At 53.8% G+C, this 21629-nt stretch overlaps 3 protein-coding genes across 4 annotated transcripts; 1 reads left to right on the plus strand and 2 right to left on the minus strand.

The window, feature by feature from the left end:
- The first annotated feature begins 162 nt into the window (after nucleotides 1-162).
- On the plus strand, nucleotides 163-13144 carry LOC122380489 (RNA-binding protein 26-like). Of its 2 annotated transcripts, XM_043363683.1 has the most exons (16): nucleotides 180-348; nucleotides 2296-2376; nucleotides 2692-3108; nucleotides 3468-3673; nucleotides 4250-4384; nucleotides 6096-6299; nucleotides 7097-7377; nucleotides 7862-8038; nucleotides 8418-8570; nucleotides 9180-9281; nucleotides 10119-10304; nucleotides 10551-10784; nucleotides 11051-11211; nucleotides 11505-11637; nucleotides 12015-12269; nucleotides 12519-13144. In XM_043363683.1, exons 2-16 carry the CDS (start codon nucleotides 2318-2320, stop codon nucleotides 12672-12674), a joined length of 2859 nt encoding a protein of 952 aa, XP_043219618.1. In that variant the 5' UTR covers nucleotides 180-348; nucleotides 2296-2317; the 3' UTR covers nucleotides 12675-13144. The 2 variants fall into 2 exon arrangements, with proteins under 2 accessions (XP_043219619.1, XP_043219618.1); XM_043363684.1 differs by lacking the exon at nucleotides 9180-9281 and having other exon boundaries at nucleotides 163-348.
- Nucleotides 13145-13707: 563 nt separating this feature from the next.
- Nucleotides 13708-17878, minus strand: LOC122380490 (alkylated DNA repair protein alkB homolog 8-like). The gene is made up of 9 exons (XM_043363685.1): nucleotides 17622-17878; nucleotides 17176-17404; nucleotides 16912-17057; nucleotides 16453-16626; nucleotides 15914-16080; nucleotides 15510-15753; nucleotides 15061-15216; nucleotides 14527-14676; nucleotides 13708-14174 (listed from the first exon to the last, which is right to left on the minus strand). The coding sequence occupies exons 1-9, from the start codon at nucleotides 17727-17729 to the stop codon at nucleotides 13743-13745; spliced, it is 1806 nt and encodes a 601-aa protein (XP_043219620.1). The 5' UTR covers nucleotides 17730-17878; the 3' UTR covers nucleotides 13708-13742.
- A 710-nt stretch (nucleotides 17879-18588) lies between these two features.
- LOC122380424 lies at nucleotides 18589-21588 on the minus strand. Its single transcript, XM_043363574.1, has one exon. It carries the CDS (start codon nucleotides 21586-21588, stop codon nucleotides 18589-18591), a length of 3000 nt encoding a protein of 999 aa, XP_043219509.1.
- Between the last annotated feature and the right edge of the window lie 41 nt (nucleotides 21589-21629).

The following is a 21629-nucleotide window of genomic DNA, read 5'->3' on the forward strand; positions in this document are numbered from 1 at the left end:
GCTACAATCTATTCATTCAATTTTCAAGAAAAAATAAAAATTCAAAAAGTTGATTCAAATTAAGTTTAATAATTAAATGGTGAAAAATATTGAGAAGGAAAATAAAAAGCGACAAGTACTAGTACTTATGTACTTATTACTCGTTCCCAGAAAATTACCATCACTATTGAGTTTTGCACGAGGCAGGCGACATTTCTCGAAGCAATCGGATTCTGAGGATTCTGTGACCGTTTCTATTGTGATAATTCGTGTTTGCTCCTAGTCATTGGAATGCTTGTGTGCTGATTAAATAAGTTGGTCCTGCTGAGACCAATTCACCTGTTCTGCTTAGTATTACGCACTTCAAAGGTAGGTGACAGGTTCATGTTGTTTTCGATGCATGCTCAAGCCTGCATTTGTGGCGCAATCCTATATTCAGGTTTCGTGTACCAGTCAGGACAGAACCATTTGCTTTGTCAATGCTTACATGTACATAAGAATTCACAGAATAATTCTAAACTAAATGTTTGATTGTTTATGTCAGGTGTGTATTATTGGTAAGTTAAGGCATGCAGGAACTGCAACCTGTACAACATATGGTGCCGGGCTTCAGCTTGGATGCGATACCTGTCTGTGATGGAGTCATATATGCTCTCATTTTTCAAGCTTTTGTTTAGTTTGCCTGTCATGTATCTCAATTTGTAGAGTTTTGACTGTTGGATTCCAGGTGCGGATAGTGAGAATGGTTTGAATGGAATTGCCAGACACTGACACATGACATTTTTTCTATTTAACATTTATCACTTGTGATGGAATGGTCTGGAGCTGGTGGGAGTGGCTGCAGTCAGCTGAAGTCAGTTGATTAGGGTGTGCACTGTGCAATACCCAGCTTTGATTGGCACACAATATGTATATCAGTCGGGGGGGAGGTTTGGTCAATCGTTGTCATTTTTAGCACGTGCTATTTTTGTCACACGTGCTAAAAATGACAACGATTCTGCTATTTTTGACAACGATGAGGCCGATTTCACTCCTCAGCGAGGAAATGAAGATTTTGGAAAGATAAACACTGATTTTGGAAAAGAAGTGCTGCCACCTGGTGCAAGACGAAGAATCCAGCTTTAATATGCCTGTTATTTGTATGGTAGTTTGTTTTGTGGCCTGAAGTTGGAACTTAAAATTGAAGCATCCGAAAATGATCGATATTGATCGAAAACATGATGTTGATGAAAAAAATAATATTTTAAGTTGAGAGAGGAGGCCATTTTATCCAGATGCAGTAGTTTACTTCTTGAAATTATTTTGCTAATGACGGCTGCTAATTATCCCTCATTACATGGCAGTCGTCGTAAGCAAAAATAATTTCAAGAAGTAAACCACCGCATCTGGATAAAATGGCCTCCTCTCTCAACTTAACATATTATTTTTTTCATCAACATCATGATTTCGATCAATATCGATCATTTTGGGATGCCTCAATTTAAAGTTCCAACTTCGGGCCACAAAAAAGGGTATACTTCAACGTTGGACTACCATACAAACAACGGCCATATTAAAGCTGGTTTCTTCTTCTTGCACCAGGTGGCAGCACTTCTTTTCCAAAATCAGTGCTTGTATTTCCAAAATCGTGATTTCCTCGCTGAGGAGTGAAATCGGCTTCATCGTTGCTAAAAATAGCTGATAGCGTTGTCATTTTTAGCACATGGTTGCCAAAAATGGCATGTGCTAAAAATGACAACCATTGACCAAACCTCCCCCAACTGATATATGTCTTAATTCTCCTTTTACTTAGAATTGCCCAATTTAGATTTTATGCCCATGACTGCCTATTCATAGCTAGGCCTATGCAACAGGCTCTGCTTGGTTGGGTTCCAGCTCTGCGAATCTGTCCATTAAACATTGGAGCTAAATTTCTGTAAAAAAGTAAGCTCATCGACAAGCACTCGACTTCTTAAAATGCCGAGCTAAGAAAGTTTAACAGACTTTTGTTACCCTATACAAATATGCACATTTTTCACCTGATATCCCACAGCTTTTCAGGCTATGTAAAGACATCCAAGCATAGATCTCTGACTTAAGATATTAACCAACTAATCCAGATAGATGATGCTCTGGCTAGACATTTTAGAATATGACAGGCTAGACTTTTCCTGCTAAATTTTATTCTTTTTGAGAATTTAAAGGGGAATTTCTAAACTGCTTGTCTGATTTGGCTCAAAGTTGGTATGCATGTGCTTTCAATGCTAGGGATTGTAAAGGAATAAGTGATAATTTCACACAATTACAGGAAATCTAATCATCTCTTTCATTTTGCAGAGTACCTGAAAATACATTCATCATGATTGTGGAGAAACCAGAAATCCTGAAGCAATGGATGACAGAGACAATGGAACCTCTGTAAGTGACAATATTGAATGAAAATGTTTTTTTGTTTGTTGATTTTTATCTTTCCTGATGTCTGTCAGGACTAAGAGATGCTTGTTCAGCTTGGAAGTGAAGCCATTGTAGTTTAGTTTGGACAAATAATTAGAGCAAGATTAATGTCTAACATTTATTGTCTTTTATGTTGTCAGTCTGGATGGACTCCATGACAAAGTGCCTAGTGACAATGCTATGACAAGGAACTTAAATTATAGTTATGACAGATTTACTAAGTGTCTGAATGTCTTGTTTGCATGCCATGTGTAAATGTTTTTGTGGCCCTTCACCTAGGTGTGATGCTGAGCCCGGCAAGCTGGCCAAGTATGTGCTGGCCCTGATCAAGAAAGACATGCCGCCTCAGCAGCTGCGCGAGAGCATGAAGAACAACCTGGACATCTTCCTGCACGACCAGGCGGCGCCGTTCGTGGACCGGCTGTTCGAGACGCTGGAGACCAAGTCGTACATGCCGCAGGCGTCACCCGACTCGACCACGCAGGCGGCGGCCGGCGTGTCGGGCACGGCGGCCGCCCCGGTGCCGGCCGACTCGGCCCGCCGGCGCGTCACAGAGCCCGAGGGCACGGGCCGCGGCCGCGGCGACCGGCGACCCTCGTCGCGGCCCCGCGACCGGGACGAGCGTGCCGAGCGGCCCGAGAGGAAACGGTCCTGGGAGGAGCGCCGGCGCCGCTCCCCGCCGCCGCGCGACCGACGGTCAGTCCGCCTCCCCTCACTGCCGCACATTCCCTGTAAATGTGCAGCACCAGACTGCTTGAGGGAATTAACTGTTATTATGCACGTTTCCATGTACTTTATTGTAAAATCGAGTTATTTCTTTTTTGTTGATTATGGAAGGTAAAACATTATATCAATTTGCATTACCTTTTTCGTTGCATTTATTTATTCAAAGATTGTTTTTATTCATTTAATACTATTTTCATTACCGTCATCTCACACTTTATTACCGAGAGCACATCCTGTGCCGACAGCGATAGTCGGAAGTCCGTGCACTCATATGTCGTGTACGTGTGTAGTTTATCTGGAGCTGACATCCTGTGTGTGTCGGCCGGCAGAACGCGTCGCTCCCGGTCACCGCCCCGCCTGCGGACCAAGTCTCGCTCGCCGCCGCGGCCCAAGTCCAAGTCGCCGGCCAGGAGCGGCAAGTCGGCGGTGACGGCGCGCTCGTCGCGCAGCCGCAGCCCCCGCTCTCGGTCACGGTCGCGCTCTCGTTCTCTGTCTAGGTCGCGATCTCCGCGCTACAACCGCAGCAAGTCGCCCAGTGAGTGGCCGGGGGGGGGGGGGGCGGGGTGGCCGGGCCGGTGGCCAGCGGCTGACCGGGGGACGGGCGACGTGGGAGGGAGGGCGGAGGGCGGGCACGCGGCCAACGCCCGGGGGTCGGCCGGACGATGCTGAGGGTTGGCGGCCGTGATTAACGGTCTGGGTAGGTGGGAGAGGCCGCCCCGAGGGACCAACAGAACGGCGATTGTTTGGGTTGGCAGTGTTCGTTATGGGCAACAGATCTGATCGCTCTCGGTTGGTGATCTGAGAGCTCTATTGATCTTTAATCCACTGATTGGTGATTGTGAAACGGCATCGCTACTCGCGAACAAAGCCGTTCTGCTCGTCTCTATTTCATACAAACTGAGACAGTTAACCAAGCCTTTAATCCATTTGATGAATAAATTTCTAATCTCCTAAATATGATTGCGTCCGAGGTGTAGGCCATTAGTTTTGAGCTCTTGTCTCCGTAATTGTTCGGTCAGTGCCTGCAGGCTCCGCTGCACCTACCCCAGCTGACTTCGTGTATCCCCACTCCACTGACCCCAACTGACCCTGTGTGCGCGCCTGTCCGCAGTCAAGTTTGACCGGTCGCCGCCGGCCGGCTCCGAGGCCGAGCGGGTGCCCGAGCCGGGTTCGGCCGTGTCTGATCTGCGTCAGAAGCTCAATGCCTCCGGGGCGTCCGGAAAGCAGCGCTGCAGAGACTACGACGGTCAGTCGGCTGTGGATTACCTGGCGACGGTGTATGGGACGGATCGATGTCATTTGTAATTTTTCTTGGGATTTTCACTCACTAATGACAGGCAGTAAAACGCTGCAACCACAAGATAGATAGTGATATTTATCATAGCCGGTTACTAATTGACGACAAAATAGTCATACACTTGAATCAGAGCCCGGTTATTGGATAACAACAGCATTTCGTGCGCATTTGGTAGCCATTAACGATGTTTTCAAATGAGAGTCATTAAAGCAGTGTCCTGAAATTGATTTTTCGGAGAGTGTGATTGAAGCCGCAAGGACGTCACTATTTCAAAAGGACGTTGATATCGGTGCGGAGCCTAAGCCACTGAAGATCCCTTACCTAAATGTCTTAAAATTAGCGATTTTCACTGGCAATATTGACTAATAGCACCTCAAGGCACCTCAAATGATCATATATAGACACAAAGTAATGCCAGTTTACCCCTAGTAAAATACAAAATTCAAGAATTCACCACAGATACCAAAACAACACTTAAAAAAAATGTCGTTCTTTTCCATGATCGTACACAACAGTCAACAACAAATATGCTTCAACAAAAATCAGCCCAAGAGCCAGCGGCTATCACTAAATATTGACGTCATAAGAGGGATACTATATCGAGCAAGAGGACTGACGTAAAAAAAACACGTCCAAACAAAGAGGTGGAAAACAGTTCGGAAAATTAATTTCCATAGCTTCCTGTTATGAAATTCAACTAAGAAAACTTCAAGGTGGACGCTGAATTTTTCTTGGCTGGAAAAAATGTGAAATCATTGTGCACTTTTCAGTTTTGTACAGACGTCGATTAAACGGGAATGACAACGTCAATCGACGTCCCCAACATTGCGTGTATTTTTAAGCCAAGGACGACATACTTGAATTAATACTGTTGAAATTCGGTAACTTTATTTTAATTCAAACAGATAAACACTAAACTTTTTCCCCAACCACTATCAACATATGCAAAATTAACTGCTTTTGAAGGGCATGTCCCAGGAGCAGCGCTACCCCGTTACTGTGACCTTCTGAGGGGAAAAAATAATTAAATATGTTACAGCAATTTGATACAAAAGGTATGTTGCGTGCTTATAGATAAATGTCGAAGTAATATATTCGCATGATTATTTTTTATCTATACACTGCACAGTTACTAAAACTGAAAAGTGGAAAACGACGTCCTCAGATCCCTCTATTCCGACATCTTTTCTCCTTCATATGGCAGCTATTACCTTCACATGGTAAAGGAAAAAAACCTATCCATATCTGACGCACAGAAAACGAAAATAAAACCGCGTTGTTTATTGTTGCGGCAGTTGACCAGCGGTGTAGGAAAGGGGAGTCGAGTGTAAGAGTGGGTTTGTGAGGACTTAGGATATAGGTATTTATTGTCATTCCGCAAAGCCGTGTTTTTAGGCTACAGGGGTGATATTTCTCTTTGTTAGTTTGCTTTTGGTGTTCGATATACCTGTCGACTTTTATCTGTCAGGGACGTCGTTTGGCTTTCCGGGACGTCACAAAGAGAATCTGTTAAGGTGTGGGTTTCCACCCAAATTAACGAAAATCAGGACACTGCATTAAAGTAGGCTGCGTTGAGGGCATTCACGCTAGCATTCGTACCAGACTATCGGTTTGCCTTGTGTATGCATTTGACCGCCTACCCCGTCCCGTTCCGCAACAGAGAAGGGCTACTGTATGCGCGGCGACCAGTGTCCGTATGACCACGGCCTGGACCCGGTGATCCTCAACGACGTGTCGCTGCCGCTGCCGGACGCCCTCAAGTACACCCAGCCGCCTCCGGCCTCCGTAGTGTGCGCGCCGCCAGTGACCGTGCCGCCGCACTTCAACCCGCTGGTGCAGCCGCCGCCGCGACCGGCCGTCGTAGGTGAGTGGCGGTGCTGTGACCCGGGGCGGGCGGCCGACCGGTCTGGTGTGCGCCGCGTGCCGCCCGCGACCGGAGCGGGCGGAGCCGGCTTTCACCGGCTGCCGCTGCGAAGGGTGAAAGCGCCGGACGGAGTGGGTACTAGAGATGTGCGGGGCTGATTGGTGCGTGGGGTTTGCACAACAGACTTGTGTTAAAGCTGCTCGGTGGCGCAGCTCAGTGAGTGGTTACTGTTCGGGTCAAGCTGTATCAATCTTCATTACAGTCATGACGTAATTCAATGCTCTAATGGCGATTATGTCGTCGGGAGTTAGACCTTCAATCGGAAAAAGGTCGATAAACGGAACGACGCCCTTTCAGAACGCTACTGGCCGGGTCTCCACGGTATATTCTCCGAAAACTAATGCGTAAATGTTCAATAATCGCAACTAATGCGTAGTACACATATATGACCGTTATGCCCTAAACTCGTCTAGACCGGTTGTTACGCAAGACATGTTTTTATATTCGGGCTGGCCGTACGCTCGCGCTGTGTTGGCATATGGTTGGCATGCTGGGTGGTGATGAAATCGTTATATTTACCGACCGGCCGGCGGTCGGCCGGGTCCAGCCCGGCCTGAACTGCGCCGGCCGGTGTTATGGTGTACGCCACATTTTGTGGTGTAAATGTCTGGTCAGCCAGGCGTCCAGTTACGCTGTATGTGGACGATATGGGTCATTCCTGGGATGTCGGGGGTCGCGGCGGACGGATGTGTCTCCCTGTGCTGACCCGGCTCCGGTCTGTGTTCTATGTCCCGCAGAGCCGTACAACCCGGACGCGCCGTCTCTGACGGTGACCGCTCCGGCCCCGGTCCCGGTGCCCGGCTGGCTCCCCCTGGCCAACTACTCCCGTCCGCCGCCGCCGCATGTGCGCCCCTACTACCCGGCGGCGCCGGCGCCGGTCACCGCGGCGCGCCAGCTTCTCAGCGTACAGGTGCAGGGCCCGCCGGCGGCGGCGGCGCCGGCCGGCCCGGTGCCGGTCGGGCCGCGGCCCCGGCATCCGTACACGGCTGCCGAGCGCGGCTGGGCCGGCAGGGACCCGGTGAGTCGCCAGGGGGGAGGACGGGGGCGGGGCGGCCGCCCAGGGCTGGCACGAATACCGTGACCAGAATACAGCGATGTATTCTGGTCACCGGCAGCGGCTATCCGACGACGCGGGGTGCCAGTTTTTGTTGGGACGGTCGTACAACTTGGGGAGGGGGAGGGGGAGACTGGGCTAGAATCCAAGTACCTGTCCTCGATTCAGCTGGGGCTGATTCCGCCACCCTTTTTTGTCTCAGAATATTTACTCCAACGGGGTACGACTTTCCTCTTGTGTCGGTCGTGCTTTTTATAGTGTTTGCTGATTGAAGGGTAATCGATGACATGTCAATAATCATAAATCGACTTCTAGAACGGCGACCTCCCGCTATTTTGTTCCCTAAGCTTAACCCGAGCTCCCAGTGTGTAACAGCACGCCGTGATTTCATTGATACCACGGCTTTCTGCCTCTGACTAATCTATCCCGACTGTCTGGTTCCGTTCAGAACGAGCCGCCCCGGAAGCGGGGTCATTTCGACATGAGTCGTCTGGGCGGCGCGCCGCGTCCCCGGTTCGACCCGGCCAACTGCAGTCTGGAGCTGAAAAAGGTGCCGGCCGGCCTGAACCAGATCACCCACCTAAACAACCACTTCGTCAAGTTCGGCAAAATCACCAACATCCAGGTGCGGCGACGGTGATGGGAATTCGAAATGTGTGAACTAATGGGAGAGTTCTAGTTTCCTTTAACTGCTACATTAATTGGTGTATAAAATGTGAGCTTACAATCTCCTCACCGCTGAATTAATTTGAAGCCGACCAGTTTTTTCTCATCAACACCGAAGGAAGTTTCCGATTAGATCAAGGGTAATTAAGTACTTAGTTGCGCGGCTCCGTTATCTACGTTTTTCCACGGTTTTTGCATTATGCCCATCGCTGACTCAGCTCTCCAACCCGTCCCGCCCCCCTCCCCCCCTCCCTTCCTCTGACCCTTCTGATTCCTCACTCGGTCTCTGTCCCGTCTCCTTTGACCCACCGCTCTGACCCGCCCCTCCCCTTTTTTAGGTGTCGTTCGGCGGTGACCCGGAGGCGGCGCTGGTCACGTTCAGTAACCCGGCCGAGGCCAAGGCTGCTTACAAGTGCACCGAGGCCGTGCTCAACAACCGCTTCATCAAGGTGTTCTGGCACAACAAGGAGCGGGAGGAGGCGGCCGGAGAGGTGAGTTTCCGACTGATGACTCCCCGTTCCACCCTCTCCATGCATTGACGTAGGACTGCCCGCTTAGTCAACGTTTGTCTAGTTATGTACGTCAGTGTTTTATATTTAATGCAGGTCTATGAGGGCGAGCAAATTCATAATACGCTCCATCGTTGTGTAGTGAGGGGAAAGTGCTAAGACCTCAGCTGCTGCTCTACTGACTGTGGGATGATTGTGTTGTCATGGTTGGCAGTATTGTCGTGATGTCTTAATTTTGGAAGATGGCGTGTCGTCTATCGATTGCTCTTTCAGCATTTGTCGGCTGTTGTGACTTGGCGGGATAATGGGTGCGTTTATTTGTGTTCGTGTTTTGTTTGCTGTTGTTCTAAATAATGTGAAATCGTGTCTTATTTGGACTCGTCTCTTGTCTTGACAAGCTGGACAGTGACTATAAACCAAAACGGCTACTGTCCGATTAGATTAGGAGACTGACAGCCGTTGATGTGACCATCCGTGATCTGTGTGTAATGTCTATTTGAGAGGTACGGATAGGCCGGTTCGGTCCGGGGTGGTAATAACTGGAGCCCTGGAGGGTGACCGGTGACCTGAGGCCGGGCCCCGGTGTCGCAGGCGGCCGGCGGGGCGGTGGCGGCGGCTCCGCGCGCGCCGGTCCGGTCTCGTCTGGGAGTGGTGACTGCGGTCAGCTCGCCGGCCGCGGCTACCCCCGCCCGGGTAACTGCGAGACCCACTCTGCCCCGCGCCCGCGCCCGGCCCGCTTGTCGGTGTAGATGGGTGACCGGCCCCGGCCCGCACCCGCGCACGCTGCTATTGCAGACAGCCCGCCGCACAGCGCTCTATTAGTCTCTCCAGTCCTGATCGACAGTCCTTCTCAATTCTGTCCGCATTGTGGGGGTCGGGCGGCCTCGTCTGTCTCCTCGTGGGGTCTGAAAGGCTGGTGGAGGCGCTGAATTCGCTTGGTCGGCCTCTAGAAAGCCGCTAAATGGATCGTGAGGTTGCTGTTTTTATGCTTATGTTCCTGCTGACCGTGCTTCCAATCTCTTTCTGTTCAGTATTATGGCTGGCATTCCCACTGATTCTCCTTTTATTTTGATATGCCTTTGTAGCTCGTACTTTTGGCTTATTTCTTTGCCCATGTGTTTCATCTTATCCTCAGTTATACTTCTATCTTTTACGGCTATCAGTTTTCTGGCCGAGTAGCTAGCATACAGCAGCTGCGGGCCCTCTTGCTGTTCATCAAATAAATGGTCCCCTGCATGCTGATTCGGCACATGCACATCATTCACATTTGCATACGCATTGCGTGTTTTTTTTTGCATCGTTGAAAATTTTGTATCCTGGGTATTGTTTAAGACCTTGTATATATTCGCAACCTCTTTTTAAACATTCAGTACGATTTTGATGACCAGTTAATTGTTTGACTGTTAATCATCGCTACCACGTTGTTAGCCGTGGCCATGTATTCCGACCCTGCCGTTGCCGTAATGTCCCTCCGCCCGCCGCCGGTCCGCGCCCGTCTGACGGTCCACCGGTCTGTCCGTGCGTCCGCAGGTGGTCCAGGTGTCGGCCGGGACCGCCGGCCAGCTGACCCGCACCGTCACCAACCCTGACGTACTGCGGCAGCAGGCCGAGCAGCAGGCCGCCGCCAAACAGCAGAGCATCGACGCCATCAAACTGAGCCAGGAGAAACTGGCCGCCACCGTGACGCTGCAGGCCAAACACATGGAAAAACAAAAGGTCGGTTACTGGCTTGAATGAGAGATCGAGATAAAGGTGTTTAGTGACAGCTGGTTCGCGCAGCGAGGGTTTCGTTTTTGTTTGAGGTGGGTTTTGTTGAGCTGTATATTGTCAAAATCAGAGGATTTTGATATAGCTGAGTTGCAAACTTCTTTCACTAGAGAAATATGATGAAACTGGTGACTAGCTGGCAGGTTTTCTCGTTGCTGTATGGCTCCACCAATCTCACGTTGTTCGTTTTCACAGGAGATGCTCAAGCTGGCGGCCGACTTGAAGAAGCGCAAGACGGAGCTGTTGGAGAAGCAGCTGGCGCAGCAGAAGGCGCTGTTGGCTAAGCTGGAGAACAAGTCGCTGAAGCCCGAGGAGCGCCAGAAGATTGTCACCACCGTGAAGGCGCTCCAGGTGGCCATCGACAAGACGCGCGCGGAGGCACTCTCGGCCGTGGAGCGGGAGCTGCCGGCGGCGCGCGCCAAGGAGGTGGTAAGTGTGACTCGGGACGGGGACAAGCGGTCGTGGAATGGTGCGTTTGAGATATATCTTTGGGGCATAAGATCCTTTGACCTGCCTCTTCGCTTGTGACATTAATTTTTTAATCCTGAAATATTACAGAAAATATGAAAAAGTCAGCTGTTGAATTTCGTTTCACCGTGTTGAAGGTTTCCAGTGCTCGTTTCTTCCGTTATGTGCTCCGTTGAAACCCCCTCTCCGTCCCTCGCTCTGACCGCCCTTCTCTCTGGCCGTCTCAGGCGGAGCGGGAGGTGTTGGATGCCGAGATGGACCTCTACCAGAAACAGCAGGCCGGCGTGGACACCAGTCAGCTGCAGCGGCGCGTGCTCGAGCTCAAACAGCAGCTCAGCTCGCTGTCGCGTGGACGCGGCCGGGGGCGGCCCGTCACCATGCGCGGCAGGTGAGGACCGTGTGGTGGTGCGGAGTGCTGTTCGTTGTTGTGGGCACCTTACTGAACGGCGTAGTTTGTCGCTTGTTGGCTGCCAATGGATGTAACATAACTGTAGTACGATTTGTTACGGCCCAATAAGAATAGTTGCACCTTTTTGTCGCATATGATCACCACATCACTCATATTTAGACACAAGTTTAGGTGAAATTTGGAAGGTTATTCGAAACTGATATCCTTGCATGGAGCTAGATATTTGCGACTGGTCGATGCTGACACCTGTTTCTCCTTCCTCCCACTCTCAGGGGCCGGGGCCGCGGCAGCCTGAGCTACGTCCCCGGTCAGCAGCGGACCACGACGGTGGACCGGCGGCCGACCAAACTCAACATCTCCGGCTACGAGCTCGACGAGAAGACGGCCCTGCTCGCACACCTCGCGGTGAGTCGGGACGACGGGAGAGACGCGGGAAACCGGTCCGGACTCCGGGGAACGGGCCAATCGGCGGAGTTTGTGACGTTTGGCTTAGCTCTTCGTCGAAATGTGTTTTTCTTTGTGACTGCATTTTTCAGTAAAATACGTTCAATGTGCCAGTCGCCCGTTATTCGACGTGAGTTGTATATGTGGCGATAATCTCAAGATCAAATTGAGCTTGAGGAAAGGCATTTTGGCAATATGGTGGACGACAAACATTTCCACTGGTAGCACTCGAACCGACTATTTATGCACAGTTTCCATCCAGCGCTTTTACGGCGCCACCGCATGCTACCACGCATCGTCCCCTGACGGAGCGTACTCTCCTCTGTGCCCCATTTCAGCAATATGGCGAGATCGTGGACTGTCAGAGCGACGACGCCACACCGTCAGTGGTTGTCCAGTTCCGCAGTCGACAGGAGGCCGAGGCGGCGCACAACAAGGGCCGCCAGTTCGGCGACCGGCTGCTCACCGTCAACTGGCACACGCAGCCGCCGTCCGCACCGCCCGCCGCCGCCGCCCCGGCTACAGGAGCGGCGCAGACGGGTGCCGAGGAGCCGACCGCAGCAGCAACAGCGGCAGCTGCAGCAGAAAACAAGGTGAGCACTGATCACTGATCAGGGAATGGGGACATGGGATGCTGAAAAAAAATGTGACGTTATGCGTGGGCGCCAATGTTTGTTTGCATGTCGAGCTTCTTACATTCAACCGGGTAACATTTGGATGGCGGAAATCAATGTCACGAGCAACGGCTTTGCTTCCCGACATCCAAGTCTGTGATATATCAGTCGCTTGTGTCCTGCTGTAATATCCAGTCGCTGACGCCGCTCCCCCGTGTGTCCCGTCAGTCTCCGCCCGGCTCTGTGGTCGAGATGGACCTGCTCGCCGAGGACGAGGATGTCGAGCTGGACAGTCTGGCCGCCGCGCCGGCCGACGACCTGCTCGCCGGAGACGAGGAGGAAGAGGAAGAGGAACACGAGGAGGAGCGCTCCTGGAGGCGATAGCCGCTCAGAGGCCGGCCGGCCGGCAGTCGGCTGACCTGACCTGCCGGGACCGCCCGTCGGCTACCTCGGACCGGGCCACGGTGGCCGGCGTACCTGTGTTGTTTGCACGCCCGCTCGCGTTAATTATAGTTACCTTTTCGCTCTATATCTCTCTTTCGTTCTGTGGTCGGCGCTATGTGTGCGGTGTGGCGCGGCGGCCGCCGGGGCCGCGCGGCCGGATGTACGGTGTGCGGTTCAGGGCGAGCGCGGCCGGATGCCGTGGACTCGACCCCGCGGAGATGGGATGGATTGCCGAGTTGCTGTACCCTTGTTGTGTCGATATAAGCACAGTGCCTCCCGCCGGCGACTGCAAAGGAGATGTGCTATTCTCCTCGCACGCAAAAAAAGATAAGCAGTTCGCCTGAATAAAAAACACAAAAAAGCCAAGCTGGCAGCACAAAAAAAAAACAATATGGCGGGAGGCACAACAAATAGTTGGTGGATTTTAATCACAGATTCAGCTCCCAGACTCCGTGAGGAGGGTTGAGCTCGGGCGCTGACCGCCCTGAGGGGCAAACTACGGTCAGCGTCCTGTCGGCTGGCTGGTAATTACCAGCACCGACAGTCCTTAGTCCCGCCAGCCCCCAGCCTTCCTGAGTTCCCCGCCACCCTAGCACTCCTAATCCGGGTCCCCATCACCGCGATTATTCGGTCATCTTCCAGTTCAGGCCACAGACGTCGAAGGTCCAGAGTATTGCGCAGCCTCTACCACCATCCTCATTCCTCAGTGTGAACATTACCTACCCGACCATGAGCTGAGGAAACTCGTAATCCGATTGCGTTCCCATCCGACAGCAATGTTTCCCACATTTCCTCGCCCGAGGCCTCTACCAACACCGATGCGTACAGCAGCACGGCAGGTAAGTCCGCCCAACCGGCAAGTTGAAAGGGTTTGAACACGTTGGAAAGAAAAGTATCCTCCATTGTTCAGGACCTTCTATTATCACAATACAGATGTATCCATTTAGATAAAATACCATGGAAAACAACAAGCACATACCGCCTCCCATCCCGTCCCCTCTCCCACTATCATGCGACGTCCTCGTCCTTCTGCAGCATCACGCACCAGTTGCCCTGGTCGTGGTAGCTCTCCAGGACGGAGAGTCCGCCGGCAGCCTGCACGTCCTCCTCCAGCTCGCCCGAGCGGTAGACGTGGTAGAAGCGGTGGTGGACCTCCTCCCCTCCATCCCCTCCCCCTCGGCCGCCCGATCGCAGTTTCCACGGCACCAGCATATCCTGCTGTTTGAACTCTGTCCGGTTAGTGTGTACGGGCAGCGGCAGTTCGGCGGTGTCCGCGCCCGACGCTGTCTCCGTCTCAGTCACCCGCTGCTGCCGGCCCGGTTTCAGGTAGCCGGCGGCGCGCGTCCCCTGCCGCTGCTCCAGCGCCCATACGTAGATGAGCGCCCGGCCGCCGGCACGGAGAGCCCGTCCGATCTCTGCCAGAGCCGCCACCCGCCGCTCCTGACCAATGAAGGGAGGGAGGTCAGACTCGGTGACAGAAAACAGGTGAGCAGGGAATCGAATTCATAGACAGTAACTTGTAATTGATATGCGCGCTAAATAAGCGTACCGATTAAGTGAAGATTCCACAACGCTGATCGCAGGTCATCCGACACTCCCTACCCCTCGCATTCTAAAAATCCAAAACGACGAAATATTCACCACTCCAACATAAAATCCGTCTCTAGGCCGAGCTGAGGGCACACAAGCCCTGTGTGGTCCGTTAAAGGAGCCCATCCTCCTGTCGGCTCTGAACGCACCTAGTTACATGACCTGATGATAGAGTCCCCACCCGTCCGCTCCCGAAACTCACCCGCGTGGCCAGGTGATGGAGCACGGCGATACAGATGACGGCGTCACAGGCGGCCGACCGGACCGGCAGCGGCAGGCAGCCGGCGGTCACTGTCTGGTGGCCCCGGCCGCCGCCGATGGAGCACAGACGGCTGCTCTGGTCCACTCCGACCTGGGGAAGGGTGAGTGGGGTTACAGAGAGTTAGACAGGAGGGATGGAGCGGCAGTGCTGGAAACCCAGCACAGCCGGCTGTTCTGGTCCGCAACAAGCTGACGAGAAGTCAGTGGGGAGCAGAGCGCGTCACGTCACTGCCGCAACGGGCGGCGTCACCGTCACTAAGTGTGCCGTCATCACTTTAGGAATGCGGCGAACACGGCCTGGGGTATTGTACGCTCTAACATTGCAAGACAACAATGTGGGCCACTTGTGACTAACCTATTGGATTGCAAAACTGCTTAGGAAATAAACTATCGGAATGAGTTAACCACGCTCCTGTTAGCAAAGTTCTACTAACTACGTGTGATCCACACTGTACTTCCTCCCTCCGCCGCTCACCTCGAACGTGTGCGGGTTCAGACCGAGGTATTTTCCGTTTCCACAGCCGACGTCAAGCAGCACGGAGCCGGCGGGCAGGCCGCGCACAAACCGCTCCACGCGCGGCCACGGCTTGTGACGCGTGCAGCTGAAGTGGTCGGCTATCTGCTCGTACACCTGCCGCCGAGACATACAGAGGAAGGTGAGAGGGGCGAGGGAGAAGCGTCTGGTAAGTGGTAAGAGGTAAAATACTTGAGACCGGCTACAGGAACTTCAAAGCGTTCACGTATGAATAAGCAGTGTGCACACACTTAAATGAATAATTTAATATGTCCTTGGCTTGATATGTGGGACGTGGGAGGCCTGATACCTCAAAAGTTTGCGATTTCGACTGATTCGGAATGTCCAAAATATTTGACTTTTGAGACACAAAGACACACGAAGCGTTCACTTCACTGCCGATTACTTACATTAGCTACGTAGGTCCTCTCCAGTTGTTCGGTGATACCCGTCTCTCCGTTCGACCGCTTCTCCTCAGCCCCCCGCTGCTGCTGCGAGTCGCACTGCTGGGGGAATCGGCACCGACACACGTCCCTCCGCAGTCTGCGCAGCGTCAGCGAGACGCGCGTGCCGCGCCGCGTCAGCGTCAGCTCCCCGTCTGACGTCAGAGTGATGTCCGAGTGACGCGGCACGATACAGTGCGTCCACAGGTACCTGAGCGTGAGCGAAGAAAGGGTAAAATAAGAGTCAGTGGATGGAGCGATATCGTCCATTTCAGTCGTGGTCGTGGCACAATAATTTGACAACTGTATTAAAATGCAGGATTGCTTAGGGGAGTGAGCCAACGTACTCCAGCATCAGGCCGCGGACTGACCTGGCCTCTCCGTCCATAACCAGCGCCGAACGGCGCGGCAGGCGGACGGCGACGGTGGCGCCGTGCGGCGGCGGCCGGCAGAACTCTATGGTGGTATCCGAGCCCAGACTGATGGAGACCAGCTGGTCGGTAAATGCGCTGTGGGTGTCCACGTGCGCCGGGATGCCCTGCGCGGACACGGTGTGATACAGGTGGGTGAAACAGGTGAGTGAAACCGGTCGGTGATACCAGCCAGTGATAAGGAACGGAACATATCGCCATTATCCCACAATGGAGCCGCGGGGACGCTAGTATAGAGCATCCGGGATCGTAAAAAGCACGGCTGGAATCCTACATCGACGAGTTTTACCTGACATCGACAAACGACCACCAGAGCAAACTTTGAGGTCGCAGCAACAAAAGGCCCAATATTTCACTCTTAAATGAATCTATTCTGACGCAAAAAAAAAACGTAGAGATTCGTTTCTTTTTGCTTGTTTGTTGGGTTCCGCCATTTAAAGAGTGTGTCAAGTCGACGACCATAAAAACTGGCCTGATACCTGTCCGGGCAGGTAGTGGTTGATGGTCATCTGGTCGGGCCGCTCCACCAGGTGGCCGCCATCCATCAGACGGGTCACCAGCGGCTCCACCCAGCCCGGCAGGCCGCCCGCCAGCGGCCGAGACGGGTCCACGTTATTGGTGCCGTAGTCAAACTCGTATCCAAAGTGCAAAACCTGAAAAATGGCACTCTGAGGTACTTATGTGGATTTGAGGCAGAGCATACTGATATGTTTTCAAAAACTAGCATGGTATCAATTAATAAGTATGGAATTTATCAACAAAGACAAACAGGGTACAAAAACACATAAAAGATATGCTGCTGAAATTTTGCTCCAGGGCTCCAGGCCAATCAGCAGGTCCAAACACTATCCAGGGCCCAAGCTGCTGTGCCCTGTTCTTTTCACAGGTCAGGACAGTGACTATACTGTGTGGGACAAACAGTGCAGCACATTTCCCACCTGTCTGTGCTTCATGCTGCCATCAGCTGGCCAGTGGAGCTGGCCGAGGATTAGCTCCTCCTCCTCTGCACTGAGCAGATCCATTATCAGAGCCGCACCCGGTGGAAGGCGGAACTCCAGGGGTGCACTGCACAGCTCCACTGGAACTGGGCAAGGGACTGTCACATAAGTTTCAGGGCCAGCAGTTGCAGTAGACAGTGAATGGTCAGCAGTGTAGCATAATGAACAGGCTCTTTTGTATCACACTTATTGTTATCAGCTTACCTCGCTCAGCATATGCCAAATAGAGTGGCGGTTCCCCATTCTGCCCATCCACACCATCCAGGGCCTGCATGACCTGCTGGGCTGCCTCTTTATCAGCAAACTGTATGAAGCAGAACTGCCGCCCAGGCACCATGTGGACGCTGCTGGCTGGTGCGTATGGTAAACACTTCTCCAGAATAGACTCCCGGGAGGCACCGGTGGTCAGTCCAGAGTTACAAACCACCACAATCTGCCAAAAATCAGGGACATGGCAGGGATGTCACAAACATAATTGTTGTATCTCAATCTAATTTGATTTGCATCAACAAACACAAACAGGGCAAGTGAAATAATTTCCCAAATTGAAATTCTTAATTGTAATGGGCAGCTTTGTCACATTAGGTAAAATATTCATGTATATCATATATGGCTGCAAATCAAACAAATGCAGGCAATTAATGGCTCACCTCTGTGGGAGAAGATGAAAACTGTATTTCTTTTCCTTTTGAAAGCAATGCAAACAGCCTTTGCTTCTTCCTCAGTAACTTCTTTTCATTTTTACTGTTGAGCATCATTAAACACTTATGATATTGATATGACCAAGCAGGACTTTAAAGCTCAAAAGTGTAATTCAGTGGAAATACAACGATAAATAAATAATAACTACCCATATTCCCCTTTGTCAGTTGTCACAAAAACTTGAACTCCATGTTGATGTGCAATCGCAAGGATTTGGTAGCAATTTGTTAATGTCACTGCTGCGTCATATTTGCATTCACAAAGGGTTCCAGATTGAAGTTTTCCTTTAGTCGTCATGCTGCAATGACGGGCTTCCTTCATCAGAAGAACGGTTGCTCATCCGCAGTCTCATGAACTTGTGAGATATAGGAATAAATATTCGTCTAAAGGGTTGAAAAACCCCAAAGACAAGCTTTTGAAGCACTTTGACTTTGAAAGCCCTTGCCGAACTCTCATCCACAACTGCCACCATAATCAGACCCACGCCGCGCCCTAGGCCCACAGAAACTCATCCCCATTTCCCAGGAGTTAAATAGTCCAGACAGAAACTTATCATCTTATATATTCAGTTTCAATCACAAGTCAATACGGTGATATATTAGGACATGGCACCCGTGAAAAGCTGCGACACCAAACCAGCTTATCGAACTGTAGTAATGCAAAAAGTCCAGTACACTCAGATGCCTCTATTCACACCCGTACCCGCTCGTGTCCCGGAGCGCACTGCCCGGCTTCACCACATTAGCCTAGATCATACCTCTGTACACGTCATATCACGTCATATCACGTCATTCTGAACCCTAGACAAAGGCTGATCAATTTCTCCCTCCGCCGACTCACCGTCGCCATAAGACCCTGGCTCGCAATACGACGCGCACCATCATCGCTCGAACCACGCAATGACTAAGACACAGACTACACCTCACCCTGATCCTCAAGATCATCACTTCCGCTGCTGCTGTTTAACGCATCAATCGGCACCACGTGGCCGAAGAAGTCAGGCGGCCGCCGATTACGCTGACCTCGGCGCACCACCCTTTCGCCGCTGTCGCTCTCAGACCGGCCGCATTCACCACCCGCATCATCAGCCTCCTCCACCGGGCGCCCCGGCGCGCCATCGCCCTCATAACCGAATGTCATGACGATCGGGGACCCGGCACGGTCCTCCTCCGCTTCCTGTGGGCCCCCGCTGCCCCGGTCGGGGGTCCGAGGGCCTGCTGCTGGTCCCCCGGTGTCACCGCAGTGGCGGAGGTCTCTGATGTGCCAAGGCACGCCGCCCACTTCAACCACCTGCGGCGACACCACGCCAGACACCGTTCCTCGAACCGACCGCTCGGTGCAGCGGGTGCCCGGCCGCCTCACCCACACGGCGTCCCCCACCTGGAAGTCGCCCTCCCGCCGGGCTGGCGGCCGTCCTATCACGGCCTCCTCGGACGCTCCGGCGGTAGCTCTTTGTCTCACGGCGTCCCTCACAGGGTAGCGGTAGATGCCGTTGGCGGGCGCCTCAGCCGCCGTCCCGCCGTCACGGGGCGTGATATTGTACAGGTGCACGGCCTCTCCGATGCCACACTTCTTCCGCGCCGCGATCACTTTGACACTGCGGTGGTTCCGCTCCACGATGGAGTTCCCGCTGGGGCGATGCACTGCGCGGAAACGCAGCAGCACTCCCCAGCGGGCAGCGAAAGCGGCGAACTGACGACTGCGGAAAGCGGTGTCGTTGTCCGCCAGAAGCTCAGCCGGTGCGCCTCGCTCCGCGAACACTTGTTCGAGTTCACTCGTGACTGTCGCCGCGTCCGACCGCCGCAGCAGCCTCCACACACAAAACCGTGACGGGCCACAGTCTATCACCGACAAGTAGGACTGACCACCGTAGTGCGTGACATCGATGGCCAGCCGGTCCCACGTCCCCTCCACAGCCAGCGACCCGTGCCTCCAGGTCACCGGCGCCGGGTCAACCGCGCGGCAGACGTCACAGGCCGTCACCACTTCCCTGACCACTTTCCGGGAAATCGACGATGACACATCCCGACGCGCGAAATACAGCGTTCGTCGGACACCCGGGTGACCCGCCCTGACATGTACGTCAGTGACGGCCTGTCGGAAGTCCACGGTAACGGCGCCGCCGCCGTCTCCCACTTCCGATCCAACCACTGCCGCTGCTGCCACTGGCTGTCCATCGCTCGGCCGCTGGTCCGCTGGCTGCGAGTCCTGACGCAACCACAGGGACGGCACTCGGGTCAGCGTGTCCGAACGGTTCTGAGACGAGCGGACTAGAGACACGGTGAGAGAAATGCCCAGCTCTGCGACCAGCTGCCTGATGACGTCGACCCGCCGGCGGATAAGCATCTCTCCATGTGCCTTGGTTCGCAGTCTCGCGCGCCCGCTCAGAGCGTCGCTGACCCACCGGTGAACAGTGGCGGAGTCCGTCTTCAGCTCGATGGTCTTCATGTCCCACGCCAGGGCCAGGTTGATGCCCCGCACGGCGGCGTCGAGCTCCGCCATGTTGATGTGGGTGGCCTCGTCCCGGCGGAGCCAGCACGCGTCCTCGATGACGTCACCTCCCTCGCTCTCCAGCACGACGCCGGCGGCTATCGAGCTGGCGTCCGTCCACAGTACGGCGCGGTGCCCAGTCACGCACCACTGCCCACGGGCCGGGTCCTCGCTCGCCAGTCGCTCAGCCACGTGCTTCAGCTGTTCCCGCAGGGCCGCGTCGTGTGTGACGTCATCCCACCCGCGTGTGAGAGAGTTGACACGACGCTTCAGCCACGCTGTCGCTGGTCTCAGCCAACCGCAGACCGGCAGGTGCGCCACGATACGACCACACCATGAAAACACGGAGCGCCGCGTCATTGCCGCGGGCGGTGAGCCGACTGGGTTGTCACGCCTCCAGGCCAGCCCACCCCCGACTGGCTCCACACGCAGTCCCAGCAGCCGCGCTCCGTCCGCAGCCCGCTCCGGCGGCTTACACTGGAGCCCATAGCTCGCGAAGTGGGCGATCACGCGCTCCGCGCTCACCACGTCCTCATTGACGCACAGATCGTCGACGTACGGTATGACGGCGCCCTGCATCACTGGGTCCTGTTGCAGCACCGTCCGCACCACCGCCTTCATGATGAGAGGCGCGACGTTGAGCCCGAATCCGACACGGGTAAGAGCGTACCTTTGGCCATCAATCACGACTGTCTGAAACGGCCACAGCCGACGATCGGTCCTGAGCTGCAAGTACGCCCTCTTCAGGTCGACGACGGCGACGTTGGCCCCGTGCCGCCGCCATTTCCTCAGCGTGTCGGCACATACGTCAGCGTCGGCCGTGTGTGCCTCCACATGGCTGTTGAGCTCGCGGCAGTCTAAGACTGGTCGTACTTTAGTCTTGTTCTGCTGTTCAACAGCCATGAGAGGGATCAGCCCGCGCGGCGGCCCGTCCACCGTCTCGTCGTACGGCTCCAGCCAGCCGTTGTCGATCCATGTACGGAGTTCAGCATCAAACTCCTGCCGTGCCTCGGCCGGCACGCCGTACTGGGGGACACCGTTCCTCAGGCACCCTGGCTCCGCCCCGTTCCGCCACTTCCACGCCACCGTCCAGTGTTGACTTTTCGCGTCATAAGTGACCGTGAAGTCTCGCTCTTCCACGGTCAACGCCGGGGGCGTCACGGCGCTGCATCGCGGCGGCACCCCTCCCGGGCCCGGCACGGCCACGTCGGGCCTCTCGCTGGCACCGAACACCACATCGTCCGCCGCCCGCACTGTCACCCCGCCCAGCGCCGCGATGCCGGTCATCCCCACCAGCATATCCACGCCCAGTGGTTTGTCCGGCACTACCACGGCGCTGAGCGTCACCGCGGGCCCGCCGCTCTTCAGCTGAACCGCCACCTCCGTTACTCCGCTGCTTGGCAGCCGGGACCCGTTGACGGCCATTACAGTCACGCCGCACCGTCTCCAGCTCGCGCAGCACGACT

Source organism: Amphibalanus amphitrite, unplaced genomic scaffold (genome assembly GCF_019059575.1).
Source record: "Amphibalanus amphitrite isolate SeventyFive unplaced genomic scaffold, NRLGWU_Aamphi_draft 000098F_arrow, whole genome shotgun sequence".
Classification (NCBI taxonomy): domain Eukaryota; kingdom Metazoa; phylum Arthropoda; class Thecostraca; order Balanomorpha; family Balanidae; genus Amphibalanus; species Amphibalanus amphitrite.